This window comes from Cricetulus griseus, chromosome 5 (assembly GCF_003668045.3).
Source record: "Cricetulus griseus strain 17A/GY chromosome 5, alternate assembly CriGri-PICRH-1.0, whole genome shotgun sequence".
NCBI lineage: Eukaryota > Metazoa > Chordata > Mammalia > Rodentia > Cricetidae > Cricetulus > Cricetulus griseus.
In genome coordinates this window covers 40,740,564-40,757,430 of record NC_048598.1, presented here as the reverse complement: position 1 = coordinate 40,757,430, position 16,867 = coordinate 40,740,564, and the positions used below count along the sequence as shown (strand labels likewise).

Here is a 16,867-nt window from a genome sequence, read left to right as displayed (position 1 = left end):
TTGGTTTGATGGGATGTTTTGTTTGTTATTTGGTTTTGGTATTAATATTGAGTTTCTTATATATTCTGGATAACAATCCTTTATCATGTGAGTTATTTAAAAATATTCCGTGGGTTACCTCTGAACTTCATTTTTTACATGCTTCTTAAGTTAATGTAATCTCATTTTCTGTTTTTGCCTTTGTGGTCCTGTCTACAAACACTGCCTATTCCAATGTCTTGAAATGTTTCTTGGTTCTTTGTAATAATTCATACAGAGTTTTAACATTTAGATCTTTAACTGATTTTGAGTTGGTTTCTGTACATGTTGAAAGGAAGGAAACTATTTTCATTCTGCACCTGCACAATTTTGCCAATACCATTTACTGAAGAGACTGTCTCTTTTAACACTTGTTCTTATAGTCTTTGTCAAATATCTACTGTAGTTTGAAAATGGTTGCATTTCTTGGTTCTTACTCCATTTGTATGCATATCTATTTTTATGCCAGGGCTCTGCTATTTTAGCAACTCAAGCTCTGTAGTAGGTTTTGCAGTCAAATATTGTATTAACTCTAGCCTTTGTTTGTTTTGTTCTTTGGATGAAAATCTTTGGCTATTCTGGACCTTTTGTGGTTACATGTGAAATTAAGACTTCTTTTTTTTATTTCTATGAAGAACATAATTGGCATTTTGATGAGAACTGCATTGCATAACTTTGTCTTGTGCATAATATTAGTTCCACTAATCCATGAACATGGGGTATCTTTTCTTTTTTTTTTGGTGTCTTCTATAATTTCATTGATCAATGATTTATCATTTTCACTGTGAAGACCTTTCAATTTTTTGGTTACACATATTCCTAAATATTTTTGTAGCCCTTATAAATGATATTTTTTCTTAATTTCATTCTCAACAAGTGTTTTGATTTTATTTTATAATCCTACACCTAGTGATTTCAAATAAAGAACCAATGCTAAATTTCAGAAGCTCTTTAACATTTAGTTTATCTGAAAGCATCAGTGTGTTGAGATGACTTGGGAGCTCTTGGAACTCAAGTACTGAGTGAATGGATTCAGATTATCTTCCAGATCATCACTGTGTATAAAGTCACTGAACCCTTTACAAAAGCAACTTCTCCCTAGAGGCATTGCCAGATTCACTAACAAGAGATGTGCCTTACAATTGCAGAAGATACCTCAAGGACCACAGAAAACAATAGCCAGATGCAGAGCATCTTTCATAATCTTTCTGCAGTTTCTGTTTTCTGTCTTTAACAACACTGTAAGTCATGAAATGGCTGTTCTCTAACATAAACTTTCTAGAAAGTTGTCTGAGGGCTTTGCTTCAGGTATAGTATAGCATTGTTTCTAATGCTATAACCAAATAGCCAAACCCCATTCTGATGCAATCAGTCTCCCACAACTAGTATTTAAAGTTAAATATTCTATGCAGACAGCAATCAGATCTTCCATCTTAGTGTTGAAAGAGTAATTTACTCATTATTTTAAGACTTTCAGTGAGTCTGTAGGCACTTAGATGCCAATAATCCTACTCAGAGAGAAATTGTTGAGCAGGTTTAGGTCTTCATATGATGGCTCTCAACAACAATAACAACAACAACCAAGAGTAGTTATTAAACTGAATTACTAACATACCCAATTTTAGTGATCTGAACACATAGTGTATGCAAACTTTGCTTTCAGTGAATGCCCTTAAGAGTGCATGTGCATAAGTGTAAGGAAATAGCATTAAAACACATCTGAATAAATTGCAACAAAATTTCACCAATATAACAATTATTACAAGCTGTATTCAAAATATATTAACAGAGGTCTGGGAGATAGCTCAGTCAGTACAGTGTGTGTTTCACAAGTCTGGAGAGCTGAGCTTGGTCTCTAGAGTCCTTGTTAAAAAGTCATGCCTGGTGGATTGGGCTTATAATGCCAGCACTGGGAATGTGGAGAAAGGAGGATACCTGCAGCTCACTGAGCAACCATCCTACCACACTTGATGAGTTCCAGGCCAGTGAGAGACTATGACGTAGATGATCTTCTTTGTAGTCCATCCCTGCAAATTAGCCAGGTTGCCTCCACTGCCTTATTAAACTTTCTGTCTGGCCAGGGATACAGGATTTCACCATCTAAGGGCCAAGTGTCCACCCCTCAGGTTACTGATCTAGGACTATTACATCAACTCACAAGGCCATTTCCCTAGCTAGGACACATCTAATCCAATTGCTTTCAATTCCCATCAACAAGAACAAATTTTATCCTTCATGGCTTCTTATGATCTTGAATTCCTTCTTTCTCTTCTCACCCACCCCTTATATGAGGTGGCCATTGACCCTTCACAGAAACCCCTCATGGTACCCATTGCCAGGCCCTTTTGTAAGCACCAACAGCCCTCCTCCAGGCCCTGATCTCACATTTCTGAACTCAACTTGCCCCTTCTCTTCTCTATGCTACCGGAAAGGGGGATATGTCCTCAGAGTTCTGTGCCACCAACTGGGACCTTCCTTTACTTATCAACAAAAATTAGATCATAAAAATAGCCAATAAATATTTGAAAAAAGTTTTCAACATCCTTAGCCATTAGGAATACAAAAAATAGAAACTACCTTGAGACCCCAGCTCACCCTAGTCAGCATGGCTGCCATCAAGAAAACTAATGACAACAAAAGGAATCTAGGATGTGGAGAAGGAGAAATTCTTAGTCACTGCTGATAGGAATACAAACTTGTACAGCCACTAAGGAAACCAGTAGGCAGGTTCCTCAAGTAACCAAAAATAGAACTACCCTGTAGTCTAAGTCTACTGCTCCTAGTCATGTGACCAAAGAATTCTAAGAAAGCATAGTACTAAGATTCTTGCATACCCATGTTAACTGCTGCACAATAGCCAAAAAAATGTAATCAGCCTATAGGTTGTTTGAAGATGAATGGATTTAAAACTAAACGGTTCATAAACACAAAGGAATTTTATTCACCTATAAAGAAAAACGACATTATGACACTTAAAAGGAAAATGGACAGAACTGGAGATTATTATATCAAAATAAAATTAGACAAATGCAAGAAGACATGTTACATGTTTTCTCTCATATTTGACATTAGATTTTAATTACACATATATCTATATTTAGATAGAGAGAGAATAAAAAGAGAAGGGTGACTAAGGTGGAAAGAAAGATATGAAGAGAGGGTAATGGAATGTATGTGTCATGTAGGCAGAAGAAATCTATTTAGGAGAGGAAGAACTGCAAAAGGAAAAAGGGGGATTGGAGAGGGCACTTTGGTTCATATAAGAACAAAGCTTATATGTATGTATGTATGAAAATGTTGTATTGAAACTCACTTGTTTCAATTCTAGCCAGAATGTGGATCCTCTGCATATATGTTATGGTTGTTGGCTTATTATTTTGGGAGGAACTCTTGACAGTAGGAGTGGGGGTGTCTCTGACTCTTTTACTTGCTCTTGAGATCCTTTTCCTCCTACCAGGTTGCCTCACCACGCCTTAACATAAGGCCATGTGCCTGCTCTCATTGTTTCTTGTTATGCAGTGTTCAGTTGATATCCCTGAAAGGTCTGCTCTTTTCTAGGGGCAGATGAGTCAGGAGTGGATCTAGGGGAGAGGGGAAGTGGGAGACTGGGAGGACTGGAGGGAAGAGAAGCTGCAGTCAGGATATATTGTATGAAAATATCCAAATAAACAAACAGCAAGTAAATAAAGATAGTCTCACTAATGAACATCACCACAGGGACCATTCCCAATAAAAAAACAAAATAAAATGTATTAATAACATCTATTAAATTTAATTTAAAAGCAAAAACTTAAATTAGTTGTATATGTGTTAGTATAACATTTAAATAAAGACCGAATCCTTGGAGGCAATTAGGAAAACAATTGAAATCCACTTGAGGATTGTTGAGGATGGTACCACCCTGAGAACACCTGGTCTTGCCTGACGTCCACACAGTAGACTAGAGACTTGAAAACATCAAAACACCCAGGGACAAATTATATATTTTCTTAAAATGAACATCTTCATCCAGCAGGCTCAGTTATGATTTCAGTAAATCTTCCTCATTTTTAGAAGTATTTTAGTTTCTAGTTGAGTCACATTTAAACAACTGAACATCCCAAGTATTCTTTCATTCAAAGATAACTGTTTGGGTAGACACTGTAACTTTTACATGGCACACTTATAAAGAGAGAAACTGAAGATGGAAGATGGAAGGACGCCATAGAGCAGAGGTGGCTAGAAGAGCAGTACCTTGCACTATGAGGAAAACTGAAGCTGCTGCTGATCCACCTTCGTTGGAAGCCAAACAACGGTACTCGCCAGCATCACCAATTTTCACACTCCCCAGCTCCAGGGAGAGGTTGGCCAAGGTCCTAATTCTTGCTGAGTCTGCTAGTCGGACATCTCTGCCACTCCTCTGCCATGTTAGATTGTATTCCACAGCACTGAAGACAAGACACACCAAAACTGCTCTTTCTCCAGGCATGACTGTAACATTATTAGGTACTTGGATGATTGGAGGAGGCTCTGTGTGAAATCAGAAGACTCATATCAGTAGACCTAAAATCAACTTTGCTCTCTTATACATGTGGTTTAAAAATGGTGTATATATATAAACGTGTGTTGAAAAATCTGTCAGGAAGGTTGCAGTATATAACAGAAATTATTGACTAATACCTATGTCAATGAGACCCCCAAATTATCACCTACTTACAAGACATTTTAGGAGGCAATGTACTTGTGCATATCAAATTTAAATCTCTAAGTTATAAATGGAAGAGTTGAATTGGCTTAGCAAAAGGATATGGCTGGAAGGATTTAGGCTTATGGAATGAAGTAGTTCTTTTATTAACTGTTTTGATGAAAGTAGCATTTATCAGTTGTTTAAATTTAAAAATAGATACTGAGTAATTTAAAGAACACAGCACACAACAGATGATAGACATGGCAAGATATGACAACATCACCTTTCAGAAGGGTTGCATTTTAGTGAGAAGAAAAGTGAAACAGTAGAGTAAGACAAACACTCTCCTAGTAAAGATGAGAGGCAATTTCATTTTAGGAGGCTGAGTGAACTGTAGGGACAGACTATAAGAGCACTAGGATGTCTGCTGTAGTAATGTGTCTTCTAGAAATGACAGGGAAACTACACCTATGATACCTCAACAAGACATGAACAATGGCAATATCAATAGATATGTTAATGTGGAAGGAGAATCTCACTGGGTCCCATCCCTAGAAAAAGAACTGTAGGCAACTATAATGACTGACAGATGAAGAATTGGCCTCCCCGGAGTGATGAGTCTCCTAATTGGTTAACCAATAGAAAGTAGTCAACCCTGAAATCATATACAACTTTCAAACACAGCTCATGTCTTTCTTCTGCCCTCACTTGCTTACAGGTGCTTTCCCCTAGTGAACTCTAATGACACTCTTGCAGTATGCTATGCCTCACTTTATTTCCTCTTCAATAAAAGTTAATATAAGTAAAATGACATTTTAAAATTAGTATGCATGAGTCAATGGAATTTGAAATAATGAGATATACTACTAGTGCACAACTACATAAAGATAGTGAAGACTGTGCACATTAACATATTTTGTACATATATGTAAGTACATATAGGGATGGGAGACTGATGAGAGAGATTTTGTACCAGCTTATGGAGGATGCTGAGGTTATATGGTACCGGAAATCGTCTCTGCATAGAGCATAAGGAATACACATAGTTAAGTAATAGCATGATTAAAGGTAGGGTATAGTGATCAGAGAAGGAAAAGTGAAGTCACAGAGGCAGGAAGCACAGCATGCTAGGCTGGAGTGATGGGGGATGTCCTGCATGCTCTGAATATATGTTTCTCTTATTGGTTGATGAATAAATGCTAATCGGCCAGTAGCCAGGCAGGAAATAATAGGCAGGGCTACCAGACTAGGAGAATTCTGAGAAGAGGAAAAGGCAGAGAGTAGCCCCCAGAGAGAACACCATGCAGTTACCAGGAAGATTCTCCAGTAAGCCAAGACTACATGGAGATACTTAGATTAATATAAATGGGTGAACAATTAGGAGGGATCTAGTCAATAAAAAGCCTGAGCCATTGGGCAAATAGTTTATAAAATATAAGCCTCTGTGTATTTATTTGGGACTAAAGGGCTGTGGGACCTGGCAGGAAGAAACTCTGTCTACACTAGGGATGTAAAGCAAGGAACTTAGACCAGATCAAGAGACCCTGGATGTACCCTTCTGCATGTATAGTTTCCATGTGTTTGCCTGACCATGAATAGGTTGATTGCTCACAAAGGGTTTCTGTTTCTTCAGTTATAAGTGACTAGATGTTATAAGATTGTTTCCAAGTCTTCCCTTATTCTAAAAGAATATCCTATAATCTTAAATTAAGATTTATTTTCACTGCAGCCAGACAGATGGCTCAATGTGAAAAGCAATTACAGAGAAGTTGGGTTTGGTTCCTGACACCCACATGGTGGCTCACAGCCACTTTTAACTACAGTTCCAAGGACTCTGATGCCCTCTTCGGATCTCCACAGGCCCTAGACATACATGTGGTGCACACAGAAACATGGCAACAAAACTACACACAAAATAAATAAATAAATAAATAAATAAATAAATAAATAAATAAATAAATGTTTCTGATTTAAAAATATTTCATTTCATTGGCATGCCTTGACAGGATCTCTGTTTAGAATTTCACTTAAAACAAGCACATTCATACAAGGACATCTGTTCAAGGATGTTCATCGCAGCATTATTTGTAATAGCCAGAACCTGGAAACAACCAGATGCCCCTCAACTGAAGAATGGATAGAGAAAATGTGGTACATTTACACAATGGAGTACTACCCAGCAGGAAAAAAAAAAAAAAACAATGGAATCTTGAAATTTGCAGGCAAATGGATGGAACTAGAAGAAACCATTCTGTGGGAGGTAACCCAGTCACAAAACGACAAACATGGTATGTACTCATTCAAATGTGGATTTTAGACATAGAGTAAAGGATTACCAGCCCACAATCCACACTGCCAGAGAAGGTAGTAAACAAGGAGGACCCTAAGAGAGACATACATGGTCCCCTGGAGAAGGGGAAAGGGAAAAGATCTCCTGAGCAAATTGGGAGCACAAGGGTAGGGGAGAGGGAGCTAGGAAAATGAGAAGGGAAGAAGAGGAGGGGTGAGGAGGACATGATGGGGCAGGGAGGTTGAGTTGGGGAAAGAACAGAAGAGAGCAAGATAAGAGATAATATAATAGAGGGAGACATTATAGGTTTAAAGAGAATCAGGCACTAGGGAAATGTCTGGAGAGCTACAAAGATGACACCAACTAACAATCTAAGCAATGGAGGAGAGGCTACCTTAAATGCCCTCCCCTGATAATGAGATTGATGACTGACTTATATACCATCCTATAGCTTACATCCAGCATCTAGTGGAAGTAAAAGCAGGCACCCACAGCTAAACCTTGAACTGAACTGGAATCCAGTTGCAGAGACTGATAGCTGGGAAACCAGCATGGGACTGATCCAGACCCCCTGAATGTGGGTGTCAGTGAGGAGACCTCAGAAATCTATGGGGCCCCTTGTAGGGGATCAGTACTTATCCCTAACATAGGAATAGACTTTGGGAGCCCATCCTACATGGAGGGATACTCCCTGAGCCTATACACAAGGGGGTAGGCCTAGGCCCTATCCCAAAGGATTTGACAGACTCTGAAGACCCCCTCCCCAATGGAAGGCCTCGCTCTCTCTGGGGAGCAGAAAGGGTGATAGGTAGGGTGTTAGTTGAGGGGGGCAGGAGAGGAGGGGAGGAAGAGGGAACTGGGATTGACATGTAATATTTTTCATTCAAATAAAAAATTTAAAAACATCAAATATTTTCTAAACAATAAAAAGAATTTCAATTAAACCCAGGATTGTAGTATGTGTGTTGTTTTTTATCAATAAAAATTCAATACAGAAAATTAATATAGCTGTTATACTATTAAACTTAACCTCCAAATATCATTAGAAAGGAATGAGTTTTGCCCACTTGTGTACCTTTGGTCATTTTTATATCCATTTATAACTGATGAATGCTTTATAATACCCACTTTGTATTTAAGATGAAAATTTAAATACCTATCTTCTCTCTCAAACAATCAACAACCTACATTAGAAAAGAACCCCAAATCCTTAAAAATATCAATACAACAAAATGCTAAAATAAAAATCATCATAATAAGGAAACATGTTAGTAAAAATTTAACTTTTCTTCAGATGTCTTTGGATGCTCTTTGATTTTCTATAATAACAGCTATGGTGACACAATAATATCACCATTCTTAATGCTCATGAGACCAGGCTGTGTAGTTAATCAGCACTTGATTCTAAGATTTGGATAAATAATGACAGTATGTTGGCTGAGTGGGACCTTCATCTGAGCAACGGGATATGAGAAGTAGGTGAAGACTAATGGCCAGTATGTTAAACAACAGCTACTCTTGAAAGAAATGCCCACTCTTTCAATCCCCAAGGAGCCCTTGTTTGCTACTCCTACTCTTAAAGTCATTGCCCCTAGCATTGATAATTTTTGACTTCTTTCACGAGTGACTAAATGGAAAGAATTCCTGGAAATTGGCCTGGGGACAGTCCAGCTCCCTAGTTATGCCACTGACCAGCTGACACAGGACTACTAGTAGGAGAGAGGCAACAGGAAGTTACCAGCACCACCAAGCCAGCTTTGTAACAGTCAGCTCGAAAGTCCCTGCTGGCATCTCCCAGTTACTTAGCAAGATGCCTGAATTAACCGGCTCATGCCTCCTTCCCTCCCTTCCTTCTCTTAATTAACATTGCTGGGAAGACTACTCAAGTGCTCAAGTGTTTGCTTTCCCAGAAGCTGAGGAATGTTGACACAATTCCAGGGCTTTTCATAATTTCTGGAGATGAAAAAAATAAATAGTTTGTGATGTATGTCAACCCACTAAGTTATTTCAGAAGACAATCTTTATTTTCCTAAGAGTAAGAGAATACAAATAGTTTCACTGAAAGAACACGCCTGCCTGATTTACATGCCCCTCTTTCCAAGTTAAGCTTGGACACAATCAACCCCAGGACTCTAAACCATCGTCTAATTAAAATGTTTCTTCTGTCTTAAATTATCTCAGGAAATGCGCACTGAAAGCAGACACAGGCTCTGTTGCAGCTTCAGCAGCCATGACACTAGGCTAGGGTCAGACTGGGATTACTATTAAGTATAGGACAAAGCAAGACAGGCACAGAATAATTCAGTTAAAATAAATGTCTGGGCTGTGGATTTAGCTCAGGGGCAGAGCGATTACTTAGAGCTTGCCTATATGAGACCTTGAGTTCAATCCCATATATATATATATATATATATATATATATATATATATATATATTCCTAAAATTATAACTGGTTTGATCCTGATCATTAATTATATGTCATAGCCTCTTCTCCCTAATTATTCTGGACTAATTATTCTGGAAAATTAAAGGACAATTTTTTAAGAGACATATTTACCCAATAAAATACTATGTACTGTGCCTCCCACCTATTCACAGCAATTTGCTATCTGAAGGCAAAAGAAGTGGTCTCCCATTTGTCCTTCTTTACACCACATTCTATCCAGCAAGGCAACGTGGTCCTAGACAATTTTCAGTTTCATCGCAGTCCTCAATTTGGAGGTCAGGATCTATTCACAAATGCACTGTGATTGGTTACATTGTAAGAAAAGAAACATTTGTTCCCCTTGTTACCCTCAGAATAGGTCCATTCTTTACACCATATTTTCTCTAAGGGCAATGATGTGGTTATTGAAGTGGTTTGATCGAGAATGTCTCCCACAGGCTCACACATTAGAAACCTTGGTGCCCACTTGGTGATGCCGTTTTAGGAGACAGGAGGTCTGGGTTTGTTGGAGGGAGTGTGCCATTGGGAGTGGGCTTTCAGTGTTAAAACACTCCTGTCTGTCATTTCAGGTTTGCTCCCTGCTGTGTGCTTACAGCTTCCTGTTCTGCCGCCACGCATGCCACTTGTGGATAAACTTGGATACATATACCCAAGAGTCTATCAGCATCTCATTTCCATAGCAACACTCGTAGAGCAGTGAGAGTTACCTGATACATCAAAAAACGTCTGTGCCCGCCCAGTCCCTGCACTGCTCACAGCAATGCATTCGTAGATGCCTTCGTCAGACAACTCGACCTTTTGGAAATCCCAGTTCACACTCGCAGATTCTCTGGGGACAGGAGAAGAGAAGGCTTTCAGTGTCCGCAAACAGGAGAAAACTGAAAGCAGTAATCAATGATTTGTTTTTGGAGAATTTATTCCACTGAACAATGCAAACAAAGTCAGTTGTGAAAACTGCAGATTAAATTTTAACTTAAGATGGTGCACCTTTTATATTTTAAACAGAATTATGCTTCTCTATTCCGAGAAAAATATATGGGAGACAATAAGCTGTAGGAACAAAAAATTATCTTTAGGAATGTTTACCTTGCTATAGAAAGACATACTTGAGTTGGCACACACTGGAGAAATATCTCCCTTCCCCCTGTACTTTCCAGTTTAGAGCTGAGAATCCTGATCAAACCAATGATACAAGGTAATTTACAAATGTGAGGAGAACACAGCAGATATTTACTTAAAGAAAATATATTTTCCTTCACTTTTTCTTAAGTAAGTTACACCTAGAAGTATGTATTGTACCTGGATTAACCTATACATAAAATAAACACTGTGAAAATTGAAAAAAATACGTTAGTTCTCTAGACAAACTCATGCATCCATCCATTCAACAAATATTAATTCATTCACTGCTAAAATTACTCCTCACATTCTGGGACAGTCTAAAAAGTAGATATCTAGTTATTGCTTTTAAAAGTCCAAAGTCTACAAAAGTAGGCTTTAATCCCTTAAAAATATAATTTAAATATAAATACTTGACATTTCTCTATTTTATCTCTTATTGCTATTCATAATCTTTTGTGGAAGATACATGTAAAGTATGAAGAGCTCCACAGAGTCAGGACACCTCTCAATGAATTCTGGTTGCGGTTTAGGCTCGACATTTCTCCCCACTCAGACATAACTCAACAAAGCAACCATGAACAGCTTCCTGAGATCTCATTTCATGTTCAGCTCTGTTATAGGTTTTGGAGCAGTGAGGTAAGCACAGGTTCTTATCAAGACTGTGAGTACTTAAGCTGCCACTGTTCTGTATACATTGTTCTGTAGCTTGGGATACTTCAGCTAATGTTTCCTGTGTGAACTGTGTGCCAGTGGCCCTTCCCGTTAGTTTCAGAAGGAAACAGTCTCACTTAACTGTGCACTGCCCTGGACACTCAGGCTGTATCTCCAACACTTTACAGTGGTGTACTAAGCACAAATTTGCAATTCCCTTCTCTAGGAGACACTGTTAGTTCCAGGAAGGTAGTTTGGAATTGCTTACATCTTAGGTATTCTCTGCAATGCTGAGCTCAGAGCTGAACATATATTAGGATTCATCAAACCTTGGGCTCATGAAAACTTTGGAACAGAAAATGAAAATTGATGTAGCCTCAAGTTCTTCATCTTAAAAGAAAAGTGGAATGACAATTATTTATCTAAGGGTACATCATAGGTTCACTGATTGCTTTAAGAATACTCTTTATGGCTATACTTGACTCATAGCCCTCTTATTTATGAACTTCTACTAGAAGGAAATACAAAGGTTTTGAGACAAGGTCTCACTGTGTAGGCTAAGCCAGCCTCAAACTTGTAGTCCTCCTGCCTAAGCCATTCAAGTGCTGGGATTAAAGGCACTTGCCAATATGTCTGACTTAGTAATTCTTTTTACTGTAGCCTTCTCAGTTGGCATAAGCATTCTAAATACCAATATAAAGACAACAGTTTCTAGATGTGAACTTTAGAACAGGTCAAAGAGTCTGTCCAAAAGATGTGTACACTGCAAATGCAAACTGACTTTTCCCTGATGGCCAAAGTGGCTGACACAAAAGAAGGTTAAGTCCCATGTTTCATATTACTGGGAATCTATGGCAAAGGCATGCGAGTGAACTGGGATTAGAGTATAAGTCTGTCATCACTCACAGCTTAATCCATGTCAGCAAGGCCTGTCCCATCTCAGGGCCACAGCATTGGAAACATGAGAAAATGAATTTTTGTGGCTTACCTCCCAGGAATTGTGTGGAATCAATGAGTTAATGTTTATAAAGAATCTCAAGTGTCTCTGAAAACTGTCACTATTTAAACAGGAAGCAGAGTTATTTTATTTCATCGGCTAGTTATGTGGCCCCATCATCTGATATCCTGCTCTGTTATGTGGCTGGTTATAAAACAGGCAACTAAGTAAATCACCAAGATGTACTATGTATGGAGCAGGCAGCTGTTAAGGAATGGAAAACTTTTTAGATATGATTAACTTTCCAGCCACAAGCATTGCTTAAAGTGAACCTCCATAAAGGGATTATATAAATTAAGACTGTCAAATAGTTAACATCTTGTAGAGCTATGTTGATATTGCATCAACAGTGTGAAAAATTGCTAAGGCAATTCTTAGACATTTTTACTCTTAAATCTAGTCAGGTTTTATAGTAACTCAAAAGGCAATACATTTCCCAGAAATAATTTTTCTAGCATATTTTCAAGATGTACTTAATCTTTCTCAGTGAGATTATTTACATTTATCAAAAAAAAGGGTGACTCAACTTTAGAAGGCAGAATTGGTGCCTTCTAGCCAACTCCTGTTGACTTCTCTATTCTGTAGCCACACATGCTCCTGGTGAGCCATGCCATTCTACTCTCAGCACACAAGGAACTCCAAGACATTGTCGTCTACCCCTTCTCTTTGGAGCTGGCTGAGATCCACACACAGTGACCTCATTTCTGCCTTCCCTTTCTTGACCAGTCCACTTGACCTTAGTGCATTTCCATTTACTAATGTGTGAAAATTTCCCAGGATATTCGATCTCTCAGGATATGACCTCTCTCGACATCCTTAGAGGTTCAAATGCCTCTCACCCTGTTTTGTTGTTGTTTTGTTTGTTTATTTGGTTGGTTGGTTGGTTGGTTGGCTTTTCAGGATAGACTTTCTCTGTGTAGTACTGGCTAGCTTGGAACTCACTCTGTAGATCAGTCTGGCCCCAAACTCAAAGATCTGCCTGCCTCTGCCTCCCAAGTACTGAAATTAAAGATTCCGCTGTCACTCCTAGCTTCTCATCCAGTTTTGAATTTGCTACTTGAAATTGAAAAGCTATATGTTAATAACCTACCAAGTATTACTATTTCTAATTAATTAGTTAATTAATTAATTAGTGAACCCATCAGGTTCACTTATTATATTACACTTTAAGGAAAACTCATAGACATTTTTAGCCCAAATTCAATGAAGCAAAAGTTTTCAGGGTTCAACTTTGCAAAGTGCTTTCTGAAGCCGGCTACCTAACATTGAGTTCATAATCTGGTATTGTTTGACTTAACTTGGGACCTCCAAATTACATAAAACCCAGACTCTATAAAACCTGAATTATATGGAATACATTGTACAATTTATTATATCATCATGGTGTATTTATTATCTGCTTCCTGTCTCCTTCCACTCCAATAGGAGCTCTACCAAGGCCCAGACTTCTGTCTCTCCTATTCAGTGCTGTATTCCAAAATGGAAAAGGAAGTAAGTGATTTGTCAGGGAAAGAGCCCAGAATTGTATTTCCATGTTTACTACTATAGACTACTACTGAAAGGAACATTTACACACTTTAGATACTGGTCCGTTCCCAGTGCAATTCCGTTTCTCATGAAGCTCAAAGTAAAGGGCAAAAGACTCTCAACCGAACAGAGGATTTGGCCTGGCTGCAGGTAGTATCCGGGGGTTCTTGTGGGCATTGTAACTTTGGGAGCATCTAGGAAAAAAAAGGAACACAGGTAAGATAATCACCTCGATAGTAAATATTTTCTATGAATCTACCCACAAGCATTACACTTTAGTGATTCTGATACATTACAATGAATCCACATTGCAAAATTTAGTTTAACTATCTTTATTCAAAGCAGATGCATTTCTGGATCTCACCACAGGCCTTCACTATAATAGTCATCAAATTAAAGTCTCCACTGACTTTAAAATCCAAAGTTCTCTCCACTACCAAGCTAGAAGAAAATATCAAATGATCCACATTACATCATCAACCGTAGAATAAATTCTTATTCTAAATATGTAAAAATATTAGAAGAATCCACATATCTTAGAACATAAGGTAATTTTTTTCCTAAAAGGAATAATGAAAGGTATTTTTTAAAGAATCCAACAAATTTCATGCATTCACTATAGGGGTGAAGCCAGCTCCCTTGAATGGTAACATGAGGAAGTCTTGAGGTTGGTTCTGTGCTCATGATGACCACTAAACAATAGCTCTTCATTTTCCAAATCTCAACCTAATACATAAAAGATAAGTTGCTGGCTCCTGCCCAGCTTTATAAACAATCTCTCTGTGCTTTTGTAGGGCAGGAGTGAAGCTACATGTCTAAAGTTTTAATCAGAAGAGATCATTTCAAAATCTCTCAGGTAGAGATAAACAGATGCTCCCAAATCATTCCTGTCATGTAACCACATCTTTATATAATAGGAGATGCATCAGGAACTAGTTTAGAAACTAACTAACCAACTATTCCAACATAGAACCATCAGCATTTGTTCATAGTCCTCTACTATTTGTGGAATGGATGGTGCTTGGCCATTGTATATAAATGTTTAGCCAATTTAGATAACTGAAGAATAGGGGAGGATAAAAAGGGTAGTACAATTCCCCATTGATTAAAGTTGCCAAATTCTCAAGTCTACAATTAGTAATACTCAACATAAAGCTCTGGAAGTATTATTTTAAAGTTAAATATGCATGTAATAACAGTGGGGGAAAAGAGGCCATGAATATGAAGAAGAGAAGGAGGGGCATAAGAGAGGCTTTCGTGGGAGAACAGGGAAGGGAGAAACGTTGCAATTAAATTATTATCTCAAAAAGAAAAAGAAAACTGTTTACATAAAAAAAGAAGCTCCTTTTTGCAGCAAACTGAGACCATTACAGAAAGTTACAACTGGTTGTAATGTGTAGATGAATGGAGCGTGGGAACCCAGCCCCAAAGGATGCATTAGAAGCACAGTGCCTGCACCCCAAGCTCAAGGGACACCAGGGAAGAGCGGGTCAGAAGACTGTAAAATCTAGAACACCAGGGAGTCTGCTGTAAGAATGTGTCTCCCAGAAATGACAGGAAAGCTACACCAATGATACCTCAACAATATGGCTGCCTACGCAAGAGCTGAATAATGGCAATATCAATAGACATGCTAATTTGGAAGGGGGAAATCTCACTAGATCCTATCCATAGACAAAGAACTATAGGCAGCTGATGATTGCTAAGAGATGGAGAATTAACCTCTCCCAGAGATAAGTCCCCAATACAATACAGTGTGATTGGCCCTGAAACCATATACACAAACCAAAGCCACAATAAATGGACTCAGAGATTGTATTTAAGAGGTCATCTACTTGAGAAAAAAAGTAAAGGTGAACATGCAAACAGTTGGAGGGAAAAAAAGGGAACAGGCAGTGATGTATTTATATATTTTCAATGTTAATAAATACTAATACATATGATACACCAGAATGAAAAATAAAAGTAAAAAAAAGAAAACAAGTTATCTGCATGTAATGCTCATCAACCTTGCAACATAGTAGTAACCACCACGAGGATATTAACTTTTACTTTATAGTCCAGTTTTTAGTGGTGGCATAGTCCCCTTAAGCTATCAACACTCCAGTGCCGAATGAAACATTGCCTTACCTGGAACAATGCTGGAAAAGGAAACACTTGACACTCTCTGGAAGAGATAGCCATCTTTGTCATAGCCTGTCACTTTGAGAAAGAAAGCTTCATCTGGTGGAACAAAGTCAGAAATATTCCAGATGCCATAAGGTTTTCGATCTGGGTAATGTTTAACAGGAATCGATTTAAGAGACCCCCCTGAGATACTCAGAAGTTCAAGACGATCTACTCTAGCTGGACTGGAGATTCCAGAAGTGTTCAGTAGCACATAGGTAGGTATCCCTACAAGAGAAAGATATTGTCATTTATAAGTGGCACCCAATTGGGGGTCGTCTGTGAAACAACTGTGGCAGTATAGCAGCATCCATGCACTGTCAGGATGAGCAGGGTACAATGCTCTGAAACTGATGGTCCAGTTGCACAATGTTTTCCACGTGAAGACAGACACTTGGGACATTCTGTGTGATTATCTCACAGTGTTTTAACTCTTCTCTCACAGAGAAAATTAGAATTATGTGGTAGTTGATTATGAGATTACTTTTAAAGACTCACTTTTTTGTCCTTACTTAAAACTGTAGCAATAGGTCCTGAGTTCAATTCCCAGCAACCACATGGTGGCTCACAACCATCCGTTATGAGATCTGGTGCCCTCTTCTGGTGTGCAGATATACATGGAAGCAGAATGTTGTATACATAATAAATAAATAAAATCTTTAAAAAAAAAAAAACTGCAGCAAGCCAGGCATTGGTGACACACGCCTTTAATCCCAGCACTCGGGAGGCAGAGGCAGGCAGATCTCTGTGAGTTCGAGGCCAGCCTGGTCTCCAGAGCGAATGCCAGGATAGGCTCCAAAGTTACACAAAGAAACCCTGTCTCGAAAAAAACAAAAACAAAAACAAAAACAACAAAGCTGCAGCAATAAAGATAAGTTAGCAACCATCAAAAAAAAAAAAAAAAAAAAGACGCTGAAAGGTCACAGAATGGCTGAGCTTTGCCGGTAAAACAACAAACCTTAAGGGGTAAACAAAATTGGAAC

The 16,867-nt window shown here is 38.4% G+C and overlaps 1 protein-coding gene across 1 annotated transcript in view; it reads right to left on the bottom strand.

Annotated features, from left to right (window-relative positions):
- The window catches only part of Hmcn1 (hemicentin 1), a 439,469-nt gene that overhangs the window by 235,365 nt on the left and 187,237 nt on the right, over positions 1–16,867 (bottom strand). Inside the window, exons 8-11 of the mRNA XM_027417405.2 lie at positions 15,849–16,112; positions 13,768–13,912; positions 10,129–10,250; positions 4,252–4,527 (exon numbers count right to left, since the gene is read on the bottom strand). Of these exons, the coding sequence (XP_027273206.1) occupies positions 4,252–4,527; positions 10,129–10,250; positions 13,768–13,912; positions 15,849–16,112 (807 nt within the window). The remainder of the gene's footprint in view (positions 1–4,251; positions 4,528–10,128; positions 10,251–13,767; positions 13,913–15,848; positions 16,113–16,867) is intronic.